The sequence below is a fragment of the Sceloporus undulatus genome, chromosome 5, assembly GCF_019175285.1.
Source record: "Sceloporus undulatus isolate JIND9_A2432 ecotype Alabama chromosome 5, SceUnd_v1.1, whole genome shotgun sequence".
NCBI classification, from domain to species: Eukaryota; Metazoa; Chordata; class Lepidosauria; order Squamata; family Phrynosomatidae; genus Sceloporus; species Sceloporus undulatus.
Window position 1 is genome coordinate 20,565,237 of NC_056526.1, and position 16,307 is coordinate 20,581,543.

The window sequence follows — 16,307 nt, forward strand, 5'->3', positions numbered from 1 at the left end:
AAGACCTGGATATCCTAGTTATCCCTTAGCAAGGGTTTTTGAAAGTTATTTTAATAATTTATTAGTTAGGTTCTTTGCCAGCAAGCATGAGTCTCCCAGTTCTGTTTGTAGATTATAATTGTGCCCTATAGAAATTTGTGCAGGGATTTCTTTGAGTTGATTTAGATCCTGATCCTGTTTACAATACAGGCAAGCCTATATCATCCCATTAATGATCACATTGGACATATGACTTGGCAGTGCTTTCCAAGTGTCATGCTCAATTATAGTCCACTGAAAAACATGTTTCTAACAATTCCATAGTTTTTGGTGAACACATTTGGATAAATAAATCTATTGAGCTCCTTTCCCCCCACTGCATAGCTTCTACAAGATGGGCTGTCTATTCTGACTGGCATTCATCTAGGTTATAATCTTCTCTTGTGGAAAGTTAATTTTAAAAATATTTAGTTGCTGTTGTACTACCAGTATCCAAAAGTAGTTACTTGCCAGTCTGTTACAATTTTAATTCTCCCCCTTTCTGGAAAAAAAATCCCTAAAACATTTTTGCTTACAGCACTTAAAATATATATTTGAATGCTATGAGCTTATGCATAGTGGTGCAAAACACATTCTTGTCCCATCCACCTTGTTACGAGTTCAAGTACATGTAACAGAGCACAAGGCAGCTGCATGACACACAGCACAAACCAGCACTTAATATGTGACATTCCTCTACCATCCGTTAGTGAGGCCACAGTCTCATAACTATAAAAATAACTCAGAAGCTACAGTTAAGTTGGAAAAGGAGTGAAGCTATTGACCCAGGGTCACACAGTATAAATGTACCCCACTCACTTACATGCCAACATTTTCTGAAGATGCCAGCCACAGATGCTGGCGAAACATCAGGAACAAACTCTTCTAAAACATGGCCACAAACCCACAAAAAATATAGTGAAGCTATTCTTTACAAAAGGAGTAAAGCTATTTATTCCTTGTTAAGTTACAATTGTAATGTACTGTAGTTATACCTTAGTTACTGAGGAAAGGAATTATTTTATTTAGTTATTTGAAACTATCTACTTCTAATATGTGCTTTTGCTGTTTCATGGCAGCATCAACATCATTGCCATCATCTTCATATATCCCACCTTTTCCTCAAAGCTTGGACTTGAGATGTCCTATAAATTAAAACAAGTGCAATATAATGAAAAAACAGCAACACAAAAGATAAACACTGAAATGAAATTAAACTATTAATAACACTAAAGCCAATTTAAGAATATTTAAAATGTTAAACACAGTTCAGAACAAATTTAAAAGCCATTTAAAAACCTTCAGTTCTCAAAAACCTGTTGGAATGGAAAAAGATGTTTGCCAGCTGAAGGACTGCAAAGAAGGAACCATTGTAACATCTCTAGGAAGGGTTTTTCAGTGCCTAGACGGAGCCACTGAGAAGATCCTATCACAGGGATGTCCAGGTGAGGACTATGGTGAAAACAGTTAATTTTGCTGGAGGAGGGGCTGTGAAGTGGAAATATGGATTATTAAAAACAACCAGATAGGGTTTTTTGGGGGGGGATCTATGGAGATTACATTGGGACTAAACTGGTAGCCACACAAAAGGTTATGCACCTGCATCTTCAGAGGGAATGAAACCACATCCAGCAAAGGCTGAATCCCTATCCCTGATGTACATTTTTCCTGACCAGTAACATCATTGTCTGGTTAAGTTTCAATTTATTTGCTCTTATCCAGACCATTACTGATGTCAGATAGCAGTTTAGCATAAAAACAGCCTCTTTGGCTTGATAGAAAGGAGAAATGGAATTAGATGTCATCAGCATAGTGGTGGCACCAAACTCCAAACCCCCAGATGACTTCTCCCAAGAGTGTCATGTAAAAGCATATGGGGCACGGAAGAGCCCTGGAGAATTCCACAGGATAATGGCCAGAGAGTTGAACAGGAATCCCTTAGCACCATGTTCTGGGCTTGTCCCTTCAGCTTGGAATGGAGCCACTGCAAAACAGTGCCTCCAAATCCCATCCCAGCTACATTGCCCAGGATAATACCAATGGTTTTAAAAACCACTGAGATATCCAGCAGACCCAACACGGGTACATTCCCTCTGTCTAGTTGCTGTGATAGATCTGCCACTAAGGTGACCAAAGCTGTCTCCATTCCATAACCATACCTAAAATCAGATTGAAATGGATCAAGATAACTTTTTCATTCAGGTACTTCTGAAGCTGGGAGCTTTAGGTCAGATAGGTTGGAAGGTAATCTTACACAGTAAATATTCTCCATCAAATTGGCAGAAATAAATTAGGATATGTCACAGTTTTCAACAGAACTAGTATGGTTAGAAGTCTATGTCCAGGGAGACTCAGGTTTAATTCTGCACTCAGCCATGATTTATCTTTGTTGTTGTGTGCCTCCAACTCATTTTTTTTTTTTAGTTAGGTTGACACTATGTTTTCCTGCTTCAGTGTATGTCCAGCCAGAAAATTAGCGACGAGGGATTAGGGCACCCTTCCCTCTTCCTTCCTGTGGCCAGCTGTCTCATTCATGTTTACTGCTTTTAGCTTTTTCCCCCTCCTCTGATCTTCCCCCCATCACTCATTTGCTCATGTGGAGATCTGCAATGTGTGTATGGGGGGAGGGAGTGTATGAGATCTCTGCACATTGAAGAAGTGAATGATCATGGGGGGGGGGGGGATTGGGGGGGGAGTAAATGCAGTAAACATGAACACAAAACTTGGGTGGGGAGAGGAAGAAGGAGAGATGTCCCAATCTAATCCCTCATCGCTAATTCATTAATATAATGGCTGGACATTTTCATTTTAAAAACTGAATAAAATGCAATTTTATTTTGCTTTTCTCTCTCATGTGCGTATGTGTATTTGAAATTCTCTCCCTCACTCTTTGGAGTGATAAAGAAGGAAAGGGTACTGGATGGGGAAGCATCCAATTAGAGTGGATCCAATAGATTGACAAGCAACCTGTAAGGGCTATTAGCTGATAGGTTGATGCATGCTGGGAAGGGAAAAGAAGTGAGTTCCCTAAGGGGGATTGTGTGGCAGGTTTTGCTGGTATCATTTTGGAGTACTTTGTATGTGTAGACGTAATAGGGTTGCTGGGGGGTCCCTGTGGAGCAGAACAATGTAAGGTGAGGCTGATTGTTTTCATCAGTGTAGGTGCACCCTTGGACTACTTTGTATTAATCCAAAAGAAAAGTTGAATTGAGAAGTAATTTCTTTTTTTTGAATAGGTTGCAGCCCCCATTTACAGTTTAATATTAAAAATGCTTGTTCTTTAAAAACTGCAAGTGGATTCACAGCCTCTACTGCTTTTGTTCTTTTCAGTTGGGAGCATTGTTATGAGCCTCAGAAAATTGTTCCCATACTCCACTACAATTGCCCATGCCTGCTTAAATGCTCAGACCATGAGCACTGTGTTAAGCACTGTGTTAAACACCAGGAGCACCATGTGTTAAGTAAACAGTAATAAAAACAAGTTGGTTATGTAGATTTCCTTTGTTGTCATACCTAATAAGCAAACAAATTGAAGCTAGATCTTCAACTGTGGGCCCATAATGACATGGCTAATAAGCATGAGCAAAAGCTCTGTTATGCTTGATGATTTGCATTTGGGAGTAGCAAATTGGAATGCAGAAAAGAGATAGTTTAAGACAGGTCCTATTACAAAGCATTGGCTTCCAATTCACTTGACAACCCATGGAACATAGTTGCTGATGCCATTGACAAGGAATCTGTCCTGAACATCTGTGCTGAGCTTGCACTTTGCTTAGCAGATTAGCCATATGGTTTATTTGCAACAGATTTGGTAATCGAAGAAGACTTCCTTTGCTATCTGAGAGTAGTAGAATGGGTCTGACAAGGGGCAGAATAGATTCTTAGTGTAGCAAGTGGAGGACTGTCAATGAAAAGAACAGGAAGTCAGTGTCAGAAAGCAAATTGTATATTAAAGGAAGGGTTCCCATTCATAATGGAAGAATAGAAACTTGAAAACAGAATTAATTCTCATCACAGAGAGCAGAGGATGTTGGAGCCTGGGATAGAGGGAAAGGAATAGGTGTGATGAGGAAAAAGAGAAAGTATATAATTGAGAGATGAATCCATGGGAGGTGGTGTGTGTTTTTGTGTGTGTGCATATAGCAAGGTCAGCTCTATTAGACAGAGTTTGTGGATTGTCTAGAGAGAAGCTACAGTGGTAGCTGGTACTTTATTTCTCTTATCATGCCTCTGGATAATGGTGTTGCTTGAAGGACCACTGCAGTGAATATGGTGGTTTACAGACTGCCCAAAAAGGGTGGTCTGCTGCCGCCTCCGTTTCCGCTGCCGGGAAGCCTCAGCCTCCAAATGGGGAGGCTTCCTGGCACTGGAAAAAGAAGCCGCAAAAAGCGGCTTTTTTTTGCTTCGCGGTTGTGACGCACGAGTGCACAAATAGCGCACTCGTGACGTCGCAAGCGCAGGGGGACATGCAGATGCTAAGCGTCCGGCACGTCAAAATGGCGGCGCCTTTCCTAACCCTAGTAAGTACCTAGTATGTACTTTTTGCGCATCTGAAACGTGCCACTGTTAGGACAAACTACAGCCTTTTCTCTGATGGTTAGGGGAGTTTGCCATCTCGTGACTGAAGATGCTGCTGCAAGCTACAGACAGATTTCAAGAAACTAAAACTTATTGAAACATATAGAAGAATAAATAAACCAGAAGTACATGCTTTTAGGGTGCCCTTAGAATGCCTCCCAAGTTCTACATGTCTAGGTTTCAACAGTCATGGAGGCACACAGACACAGGTATTCATTAGTATGGATTACAGTTGTATTTTTACTGATAGTAAAGGCGGGAGACCCTTTGTGGGACTTTTTTTTGTTTAGGTACCAAATCAATATCACTAGTTTTGGGTATTATGTACCTTGGCTGGAGTGGGAGGTTGCTGTATGTTACTCTTTTTCAGACAAGTGTGTCTTGGATAATCATGTGTTTGCTGAGGAAGGGAAATTACTTTTGTTAAGTCTTTACATTTTGTCTAACTGTATTTAATTTTATGTTTGTGGGTTATTCTGATATGCCCAGTACTTCATAGCCCAAATAAATGAATTAACTAGTTTGATATGAATTAGAAAAGGGCGAGAGGTTCATCTCCATTAATGTTTGCCATGAATTGACTAAAATTTACAGCTTTTTGCCATACTGGAGATAGAGAGAATTTGAGATTTAAAAAAAAAAACATGATTGTAGGCAAAAACAAAACTGATCAATTTGTCCATCCGGGCCTATTTTTGGTAAGAGACCCCTCATCTTTAACACCAGGATAACAAAATGTAATCCTTTTCATGTTGGAAACATATATCCCTAATCACTTTGTCAGTTGCACAGGGAGGTTAATTTAATTTCAGTTTTTTCAAGAATTTACCAACATTTTCAACCCCCCCATCTTAGATGGAAAGAATGTGAGGTGTTTTAATGTGTGATAAAGCAAAAATGATTTCTTTATAATGAGTAATCATGTGATAAATCCCTTTCTCTGTTCTCTGTCACATTTCATGCTGCAGAACTATGGAAAGCAGAGGAACATGGGATACAGAACCCAATGGGAGCATGATTGTACCAGAGGTAGAAGAAGAGGATGAGCTACAGGACAGGGGCCAGTGGACCAACAAAGTGGAGTTTGTATTATCTGTTGCTGGGGAGATAATTGGTCTGGGAAATGTTTGGAGGTTCCCTTACCTTTGTTACAAGAATGGAGGTGGTAAGTAGGCAATTTTTCATAATTTTTCCAAGTCATTTATTTGCTTGTAACCACTGGTCTTAATGCAACAGCACTCCAGAAGCACATGAAATATTGTAGTATGTTGAACCATGCAGTATTCTCATTGAAATAATACTTACTATACTTACTAATAACACTTACTAGGTAAAAGTAAGAAACTAGTAATAAATCTATCAGATGTTGGGTCAGCTTAGAAACTATTAGGCAACTAATCAAAATCTTTTATTCCCAATATTTCCAACATATAAAACCATATAAAACTGCTAAAAACATAACCATACATCTTACAACAAATAATCATAGCTCAATTCCATTTGTAATCCCCAGTCTTATCATACAGTTTCTTATGAATTAATGCATATTTGTCCTTATCCAAACAAAGAGAAGAGATTTGCACAGTCACCAATTTGCTAAGGATGCTGTTTCAAAGAATTACTGGTCTCAGGGAGAAGATAATACAGTAGATAGGATCCTGTAGTACTTGGAGGCCACATGCTGGGTGAACAAAGTGTGTGGCCCATGCACCACTTGTGGCTCCTAATGCATCCCAAGTGTATCCCACCAATTCAAAATAATTTGGGCATAAAATGGCTAATTGGCCTCCTGCCTCTGCCAAAATTTCTAGGGGATGTGATCAGTTCTTTAAAGGCTATTTCTCCCCTGGTCCATTTTAGGCCCCAAATAACCTTAAAAGCCACCCAGAATTGATCTTCTAGACACATTCAGTTTGCGAACCTGAGTGGGGTCTGATACTCAGAATTCCAAAAGGGAATGGAAATAGTTGCTAGATCTTACAATTTACACACACCTCATAAATAGAAATAAATATGTCAACAGCTGCTAGATTATTGTACACTTCAAAATGGAAAGAAAAAACAACGCCCGATCAAAAAGACTGGATGGCAAAAGTGATTGACTTTATGGAAATAGACAAACTAATACAAATACTGAAAAAAAACCTATAGAAAAATTCAAAAAGGACTAGAATCCTTTGATTTGTTTTTTAGAAAAGAAATGGAGACAAAACTGGAACAATGGTCTGGACTAATAAAATCTGTAAAAATCTGTAAAATATATAAATATATAGGTTTGGGAAAACCAAATTACAATAATGAAGGTTCAGTTTAAATTATATGGAAAAAACTTACTCTAGACATGTTAATTTATAGGGAGAAAAACTTATATTAAAAATTAATCAGGTAAACTTGGAAAAAAAGGAAGTTTTTTGTAAGGTGTAATTTTTTATGGTTTAGAATAGGAATCTATGTTTAGATAGGTTGTTTGCAATGTTTTGTTTTATGTGGATATGGATGTTGAAATTTTATGTTTTATAATAATTTTTTTAAATAAATAAATAAATAAATAGAAATAAATCAAAATATGAATGACCACACAGTTTTATTTACAACTGCTATCTTTTTACATGTCTATGAAATCTTTGTTGTGTTCACACTTCCCCATAATTACAGAAAACTGTTGAAAAGGCATAGTGTGTATGTATGTGAGAAGGGAGGGAGAGAATATGAGTGGCAACAATCAGACACAATCCAGTAGGTCTTCATCATGATAATTGAGCATCTAAATTCTTATAGCAGTTATGCACAAACTGGATGATTAGAGGAAAATGCATTTTCACAGTAATATATGGGGCTTTGTGTGTTTTTTGGGAGAAAAATGTTATTTTCACAGCTGAAGCAATACATAAATGCCTCGTAACAAATGACCAGCAACTACTGTACATATTTGTTACAATCTAAATTAGGGACAGGTAACGTGTATACTATTAAACTTTCAGAGAAGCTGTGTTTGTTGCATGTGATTTATGGGTTTGTTTGGAGGGTTGTTTTTTGTGTGGAGGGTGGTAAAAATGAAAAATAAAAACATTTAGTGCTGATGTGAGTTCAGCAGCAATGGTGAGAGCTTGTGGCATATGGAGGAAGCCCCTAGTTGGTTTCCAGTGAAAACATAGCCACCAAACCTGAAGAGCTTGCTTACTCCAGTCTAAACCAATGCTTTGAAAGGATTCATGTACAGACAGCTTATTACACATGGTGTGTATGGACAATATATTCCTCTAGGCTCGGTGTTGGAATAGCTAGGGGTGAAGATACATTCAGCCCTTCTTATACACGGATTTTTTTATACACGGATTCAAGCATCCACGGTTTGAAAATGTTCCAAAAAAGTATAAATTTCGAATATCAAACCTTGATTTTCCATTTTTTATAAGGGACACCATTTTGCTATGCCATTATATTTAATGGGACTTGAGCATACACGGATTTTGGTATACATGGGGGATCTTGGAACCAAACCCTAGCATATATCTCTACATTCCTTTGGCCTCATGTTCCCATCATCTATAGTTAAAGCCATTTTGAGAAAATAGTTGCGATCTGACTCTTTATTTCTTTAATATGCCTGGCACTTCACCAAGGAAGCTGATCTTTAGACATTGTACTTAATTATCTGCCATGGGAATGAGTTTTAGTCAGAATTATTGTTGCTGGCCCTGACACAGCTCCCTGGAGGGCAAATTTAGGTTCTCCTAGGAAATGGAATGCGACTATTAAAAACCTATGTAAATATCTTTAGAAGGTGTTGGGCCAGTGAGAAAGAAATTTTTTGTTTGTGTACAGTAGAAAAATTTGTGTACAGTAGGATTTCAAAATGTTTCAGACTGGCCAGTGAGACAGTTTGGTTTTTGCTTCATCAACCATGTGATAAAGCCATGAGAAGAGGCTTAATGTTTGTATCTCCCAAACTTTTTTCAGGAGCCCTTCCAAATTATTGGAAGTGCCTCAAGGTTTGCTGTCCCATTTTACCGGATTGCTAAATACTACTGGAATGGATTACATGATATTGGCACATTGGCTGAGAACATTTTAAGCCACAGTTTCTTTTTATAGTTAAATAAGGATTTGTTGTTAATTGCTATCAAGGTGACTTTGAGTTTTGATAACCCTATGAATAAGAGGCCTCCAAGTTACCCTGTTATCAATAGCCTTGCTCAGGTCTTGAAAGCTCAGGTGTTGCAAACTCAGTTAAAGAGTTCCTATACCTTGAATCAAATATTGACCAGAATGGCGACTGCAGTCAAGACATTAGAAGAAGACTAGGATTGGGAAGAATAGCTATGAAAGAACCGGATAAGGTCCTAAAGTGTAAAGATATACAACTGAGCACTAAAGTCAGAATCATCCAATCCACTGTATTCTCTATGTATGAATGTCAGAGCTGGACAGTGAAGAAAGTAGACAGAAAGAAGATCAACTAATCTGATATGTGGTGCTGGAGAAGAGTGCTGAGAATAACCTGCTTGAGAAGAGTGCTGAGAATACTGTGGACAATCAAAAAGACAATCAGTCAAGTCTGAACTCTCCCTGGAAGCCAAGATGACTAAATCTACACTGAGGCTGTCGTACTTTGGACATATCATGAGAAAACATGGCTCATTAGAAAAGACAATAATGCTTGGTAAGGGGGAGAGTGAGAGCAAGTATGGTCTAGTGGTTTGAACACTGGACTAGGACTCTGGAGAACAGGGTTTGGATCCCAATTCAGCCATGAAAACCCACTGGGTGGCCTTGCGCAAGTCATACTCTCTCATCCTCAGAGGAAGGCAAAGACTGTTAGAGAATAAAAGCCTGATATAAAATATCCAGATGCAGAAGAAGTGACAAAGGTAACTATGGGTCACTTGCAGTCTGATAACCAAGGAATTGGTTACAGCTGGGTCAGGACATGTGATGTATCTGCAAGGTCATCATGTGCCAGAAAGCACTGGGAAGTGTTGAAAACTATTGTAAATATACATGGTCATCTTGCCCGGTGGACAAGAATTAAGATGACACAGCGGGAAGAGGCTGGACTTAGTGGCCGCATGGCAAAGGTGTACAAAAAGCCCAAGCATCATTGTACAGTGGGGGTTTTTTGGTTGGTTGGTTGGTGGTGGATGTGTAGCTTTGGAGATCTGCTTTCTGTATATATTGCAACTGAAAGATTAAAGAGCCTCTTTGGAGAGAAGCTTGCTTCAGTGTGTTTTATCGGCATCTGAGGGAAGGAGGAGATTCCTGAACAGCACAGACAGCCCTGAGACAGTTGCTTGGTGATTATCCTCCCAAGTGCTTCCGAGGAAAGACTGCACACTCACATTCCAACAAGACAAACCCCTCTAAACAAATATTGCCAAGAAAAACCCTAATAGGTTCACCTTCAGGTTGTCTAAATCAGAAACGACCTAAAGGCACACAACGACTACTACTACAACAAGGAATAAGGCAATATGAGAACAGGCAGATCATAATATAGGTAGATAGACTCCATCAAGGAAGCCATGGTCTTGAGTTTGCAAGACCTAAGCAAGGCTATTGATAACAAGGTGACATGGAGCCCTCTCATTCATAGGGTCACCGAAAGCCAAAGTCACCTTGACAGGAATTAACAACAAATCCTTGTTCAACCATAAAAAGCAATTTTGGCTTAAGATACCCTGGAAGCACTGGGATAAGAAAGTGTATTGGCATAAACCTGTTCTCCATCGTGTGGCAGTATATATACAAGTACAACTCCAGGAATTACATTATTACATTCATTTCTCTTCAGGGTTCATTTCAAGGCTCTGCTACCTTTGGCTTGTATCGTCTTGTTTTATACAAGCTTTCATAAGTTTGGGAAACATTCCCACACTGACAAAATAGAGTAAAATAAGATCAAATATGTTGTGAACTGCATCAATCACACCAAGGTTAGTCTAAATTCAATGTCTTTTGATCCAAAGGCTCATCTCTTCTATTCACTTTCTCTTCATTATACACTATAGCAGAAGATGGGAAAAATTATTTTTGCTGGCTATACCTAACAGCATACCTCAGCCAGGCTAAGGGAGTGTAGACCAAAAATGATTTGCAAACTCTGTATAATACTATAAATTGTTCTTATATTACATCCCCGATGCCTTTTGGTTAGATCTTTTCCAGTTTTATAATGACCTTTTTGAGGTGGGACAGCAAGAACTATACATATTTTTCTAAAAGGTGGCTGCAGCATAGAAATTATGATAGTGGTTGTTGTTGTTGTTTTGGATCATTTTCTAGACCTCCCTCCTCCCTTTTGCAGCTGTCACATGCTGATTCACTTTTTCATGGTGCTATCTGTCATAACCCCAAGATCTTTATATGCAGGGGGTTGGACTGGATGGCCTAGTGGTTTCTTCCAACTCTACGATTCTATGATTCTATGATCTTTGTCCTGGCTGGCCACCTTTCAGTGTGCAAAAGCCTACACAGGACCTTCTTTGCAAATTCAGTTATAATAATAATAATAATAATAATAATAATAGAATTTATTTATACCTCGCCCAATCACTAGGAATCTGGGCGGCTTACAACAGTAGGGAAATACAAAGCAATAGCAATAAATAATAACAATATACATAAGATAATAAAGAAATATAACATAGCAATACATAGCAAAAAACATAACAACAACAACAATAACAGTAATATTGTAGCAGTTCTCATTATCTATTCACTTTGCAAAGATCTTTTGGGAGTTTTTCACATTTCACTTGGGTTTTCACCATCCTGAACCATTTGGTATCACCTTAAAATGTTGCTACTCACCCCCTCCAAATAAATAATTTCTGAGCAAATTGCATATAATCTTACGCTACAAATTTCTTTCTCTCAGTTAGTCTCAAAGATGCTACAATATACTTTTGCATTCTTATGCATGTAAACCAGAATATGTGGGATAGGGCTTGAGAAAACACCAACATCTCCTGATTGGACCATGATTTCACCCTGATGTTGTAGCATAGAGACATTGGGGAGGAAACGCATGGTAGCTACAAACTGATGTCCTGCTGCTACTGGTTTAGGGTGCCCAAGGAGGCTGTATAGCACACAGGTCTTTTGTGGCAATTTGTGGCTGCTTCTCAGCATTTGCTGCCTGAGGTGATTGCCTTACTTTGTCTAATGGTAGAGCTGGTCCTGCCATTAATGTACCCAATTGTATGGGGTGCCCAGTTAACAGTTAGTATGATTATTAATCTAGCCCAGCATGAGCGTTTATTTTCTTCCTGCTTTTTGTAAAAAAAATTAATAAAACAAATTTGTTTCTGCTCCATATAAACCTTCTCTTTGTTTACAGGTGCCTTCTTCATCCCTTACCTCATCTTCCTCTTTACCTGTGGGATTCCTGTCTTCCTCTTAGAGACAGCACTTGGGCAATATACCAGTCAAGGGGGAATCACTGCCTGGAGAAAGATCTGTCCTATCTTTGAAGGTAGGTTGGTAGTACATGGAAAACTCTTGGTAATTTTCCATCAAACACTAGGTGTACTTTTTGATCTAATTCCCTCCGAGCTCTCCCACTACAAGGCATGGCTCTGAGCCAGGTGCCGAACACGTACTTGTTCCAAAAATATAGCCTGAATCTAAAGTGTGAGTCATTCCAAAGTGACTTTGTTAGCAGGGGCAGAACTAGTACTCAACATGCAGCAGCCAAAAGATGGAGCCAAAGTCATGGTCAGGGAAGCAAGCCCTCTCTGGTAGTTGTACTGGCTGGGAAATTAATGTAAAAAGTTACATTTCCAAATACTAGGAATGGCTTCGGAGTTTTAGCATCCAGTCCACTGCAGCATATTGTGTTTACACTGGCTACACAGGATAGTTCTTTTGCAGGGCTGGCCCAAGATGTTTAGTTGCCTGAGGCAAAAGATATGCTGTGTCTCCCTGGTTTTGGTACAGATTCTGACCAAACTGGTAGCTGACTCATATTTCAACACAAGAAATAAGACCGTGTCTTCCACAGTACTGGAGATGAGCTGGCTTAGGGCAGGATGCATGGATCATATATCTCTGTCCTCTTGATATCCTGTTTCTAATGTGTCCTCATCCCCCAGTATCTGTTACCTGAATCAGCTCTCACACTGCCTAATGATAGGACCGGTGCTGCTCTTCTCAACTTAGTCAGGGAACACAGACAGAGTGTGCTGAAAAAGAAGCAGCAATATTTCCAACTTTCCTTCTCCCTGATTGCTGACATCAGCACAACTGGGTGGCAGGTTCCTTGAGGTGGGATCATACAGAAACCATTTGTGGAGACACATAATCCTACTCTATTCTTTGCAATATGAATATTGCATTCCTGGCACACTGAGATCAGATATGTCTTGTGAGGAGAATACCTCAGACCCAAACTGTATGTGATGCTCTGCTGCATATAGTTTTCCCAGGATATGGAAAAGTTTCCTTTGGACTACAGTTTCCAGAATCCACAATGGCCATGATGCTAGGGATTCTGAGAACTGTAGCTGAAAGGTAACTTTCCAGACTTTGAGTTTTTACAGGTCCCCTATCAGTGTCCTTTACCAAACAGAGCCATGGAGGCTGCAGTCTAACATGGAAGACAGAGACAGGAACAGAAACAGTTTGAGAGAGACATTTCTTAACCCTTTCCTGTCAGGTGATTTTTCTTACTAAAATTATCCTCCCTTAGCTAGGGATGGGTGAAGTTGCCAGTTTTGTTTTCTGCAAATTTCTCATTTTTGTTTCCTTGATTCACTAGTTAATTTTTTTTGAAAAAGTAAAACCAAAATTAATGTGTATCTCTTATAATATATTTATGTACAAAATGTTAGCTAAAAAGCACATTTTGTGGATCAATTTCTCCTAGCATGTGGCATGTAAAAAAATATTATCATATAATATTTGTACATAATTTTTAAAATGGAGAACTGCATTATAAAAGTTGGGAAAGCACATATGTATGGTAACTACAGTTTAGTTTATATTGGCTTGGGGAATGTGAATTATGTAGGCTCACATTAAAATGCAAATGGAACAAATTCCTCCACCTTCTCAGCCCTCAGCTACTGTTCTCTATGCTGGGGATAAAATACAAAGTGTGGCTGTGAAGGCTGCCATCTGCTGTAGAAAAGTGGTGCAAGGCAACCGTGTTTATAACTCTCAACCCTCCAGTGCTGTTTTTCAGTTCACACATTGATGAGACACAGGTATCCTTACATTTTCCCTTTCTGGAGTTAAAAATCAGCTAAGGGGATATTAATGGAAAAGCAGCTTAGTAGAAAAAAACAGAGCTATCCCTTCCTCTCTTAATGATTTTTCCATAGCTACATTTTATAAATGTGAAAAATGGGTTAAAGATTTCTGTGAGTATCCTAGGTTGTTTGCCTATTAGAAAACAGGGTCTCAATCCAAGCTGACGACCATCCCTACTAGTAGGGGATAGATGCCAGTGTTTGCTATGTAACAGCTATGAGCTTTTCACAAAGGAACCACCTATTGTTGCATAGGTAATACCCTAAAGGCACCAGTTCTTATCTGATATTGGAAGCTAAGGAGGGTCAGCCCTGGTTAGTACTTAGATGAGAGACTAGCAACAAATACTGAAGCTGTAGTAAGGAACTGGCAAAACAACCTCTGAGTATTCCTTGCCTAAGAAAACTTTATGAAATTCATGGGCTCACCATAAGTTGACAGGTGACTTGAAGGCACATACACACAAGGGGCATCAAAGTGAAGACAGGATGGGTCTCTCAGGAGGTATAGTTCATCTCTCAGAGAAGATGGGAGGTCCCTACTGATCTGAAGTGTGCCTTTCTATTCTCTCTCTAAACCATTGTTGTTGCTGTGTGCCTTCAGCTTGCTTCCGATTTATGGTGACCCTAAGGCAAACTTATCACTGTTTTTTTTTTGGCAAGATTTAATCAGAGAGGGTTGCTTTTGTCTTCCTCTTGGGAAAGTGTGACTTGCCCAAGGTCACCAAGTGGGGATTTGATCCTTTGTCTTCTGGAGTCTGACACTCAAGCGACTACAACCTACTGGCTCCTCTAACAAATGTGTGGCTCTCTTCTTAGATTGTGCTGGTGGTCTGCCAAGAATTGCCTGAACTTAGTATACCCTAGTATACTGAACCTAATATACCTGTCATGATGTCACTTTGAAACAAAGCTTGGGAAAGTTATTGAAGGGTGACTACAATTCCCAGAATCTCCAGTCTCTGTGCAGCTACAGGCCACGGTGGCTAGGTATTCTACAAGCTGTAGTTTAAAAAGATCCAATTTTTTTATAACTTCTGCATCCAACAATATGTTATTTACATTGGGGAAGCAGATTATGTTGCTTAGGTACCAGCTGCATTTCAGCAACGTGGCGCTTCCCAAAGCAGTTAATGCCAGGATAATCTTGATTTATTGATTTTATTTTTTTTTATTCTATTCATCAGCCAACAAGACTCCCCAGAGCACTTCACACACAATCAATAAAATAAGGCAATTTTTAAGCTGAGGAAAATACACTATATGTAACAGAGGGACCAATCTTGCTCCTAGGGATTTCCCTTTTGATTACCAGTACAGCTGAAAGCTCAAGGAAGCACTATAATGCTGACTGTAACATTAGACAGACTGCCTCAGGTATATGTTTTGTGTGTCTTTGAAGGTCAGGAATTTTTATTCAGTTTTTATTCTGGGTGGCTCATGTACTGATGAAGGTTGACTTGCCTCTCCACAATTTCAGGGTGAGAGTTCTCACTTTCTCAGTCCAAGAACCTTGACTGCTTTCTACCATTAGAAGATGTTGGTTGATCTATTCTCAACCTCAGATGGGTTTCTTTAAAATCTGAGACATATCTTTTGGACTATCACTCTTAATTTGAAAACAAATTAAGAGGTGAAAAATTGCCCACACCTGATTATTATTATTTTTAATTGTAAGAGTCCTAGGGGAGATCCACGATATTGCAATAAACAGCCCTACAAAAGATGGAACTTATGGAACACCTACATGATAACAACCAGTGAAATCTAAGGAGCTGTCTTATGAGAACTCATTCTTCTTTAAACTAAACTGTAGGAGTCCTGAGATACTGTACAACATGACTTGTGGGGGAGAGGCTTTTTCTGTTCTGCTTCAGGCAGCAAAAGATGTTGACCAGCGCCCTGTCAGAGACTTTCTCCTGAGAAAACAGCCTCTTTCCCTCCCATGTTATCTAGAAATAGAGCAGTCTTTCTCAAGCTGGCACTGTCCAGATGTTTCTGCCCTAAAATTCCCATTAGCCCTGCTCATTGGACATGTTATTTGCAGGTGATGTGGTACATCTTAAGGGTGCTAGACTGGGGAAGGTTAAATTAGAGCATAACTTCTTAGGTTATCTGATGTGACAGACCAGTAGGTTATCTGATGTGACAGACCCCCATCCCCCATTCCATGAGTTAGGGACTGGTATTGTACTTAGGACCATTGGTCTCTTGTTGTTGTGTGCCTTCAAGTTGTTTTCAATTTACATATACTCTAAGGTTTCTATTGTTTATTTTTTGCTGGAAACTCATCCTAGAAAATCAACCAATGGATCATGGACCAGTACTGGTCCCTCCTCTGAATAAATCTTGCCAGGAAAACCCCATAACAGGGTTGTCATAAGTTGCAAATGACTTAAAGATACACAACTACTACAACAAGGGATAGTGTGGCCTATAGGCTGCATGCATCCACCTAGA

The 16,307-nt window shown here is 39.3% G+C and overlaps 1 protein-coding gene across 3 annotated transcripts in view; it reads left to right on the plus strand.

Annotated features, from left to right (window-relative positions):
* The first annotated feature begins 5,534 nt into the window (after nt 1-5,534).
* Nucleotides 5,535-16,307, plus strand: part of LOC121930628 (sodium- and chloride-dependent betaine transporter-like) — a 64,060-nt gene continuing 53,287 nt past the window's right edge. For all 3 annotated transcript variants that reach the window (XM_042467211.1, XM_042467212.1, XM_042467213.1), the window contains exons 1-2: nt 5,535-5,761; nt 11,936-12,070. In XM_042467211.1, the coding sequence (XP_042323145.1) occupies nt 5,569-5,761; nt 11,936-12,070 (328 nt within the window). In that variant the 5' untranslated portion in view covers nt 5,535-5,568. The remainder of the gene's footprint in view (nt 5,762-11,935; nt 12,071-16,307) is intronic.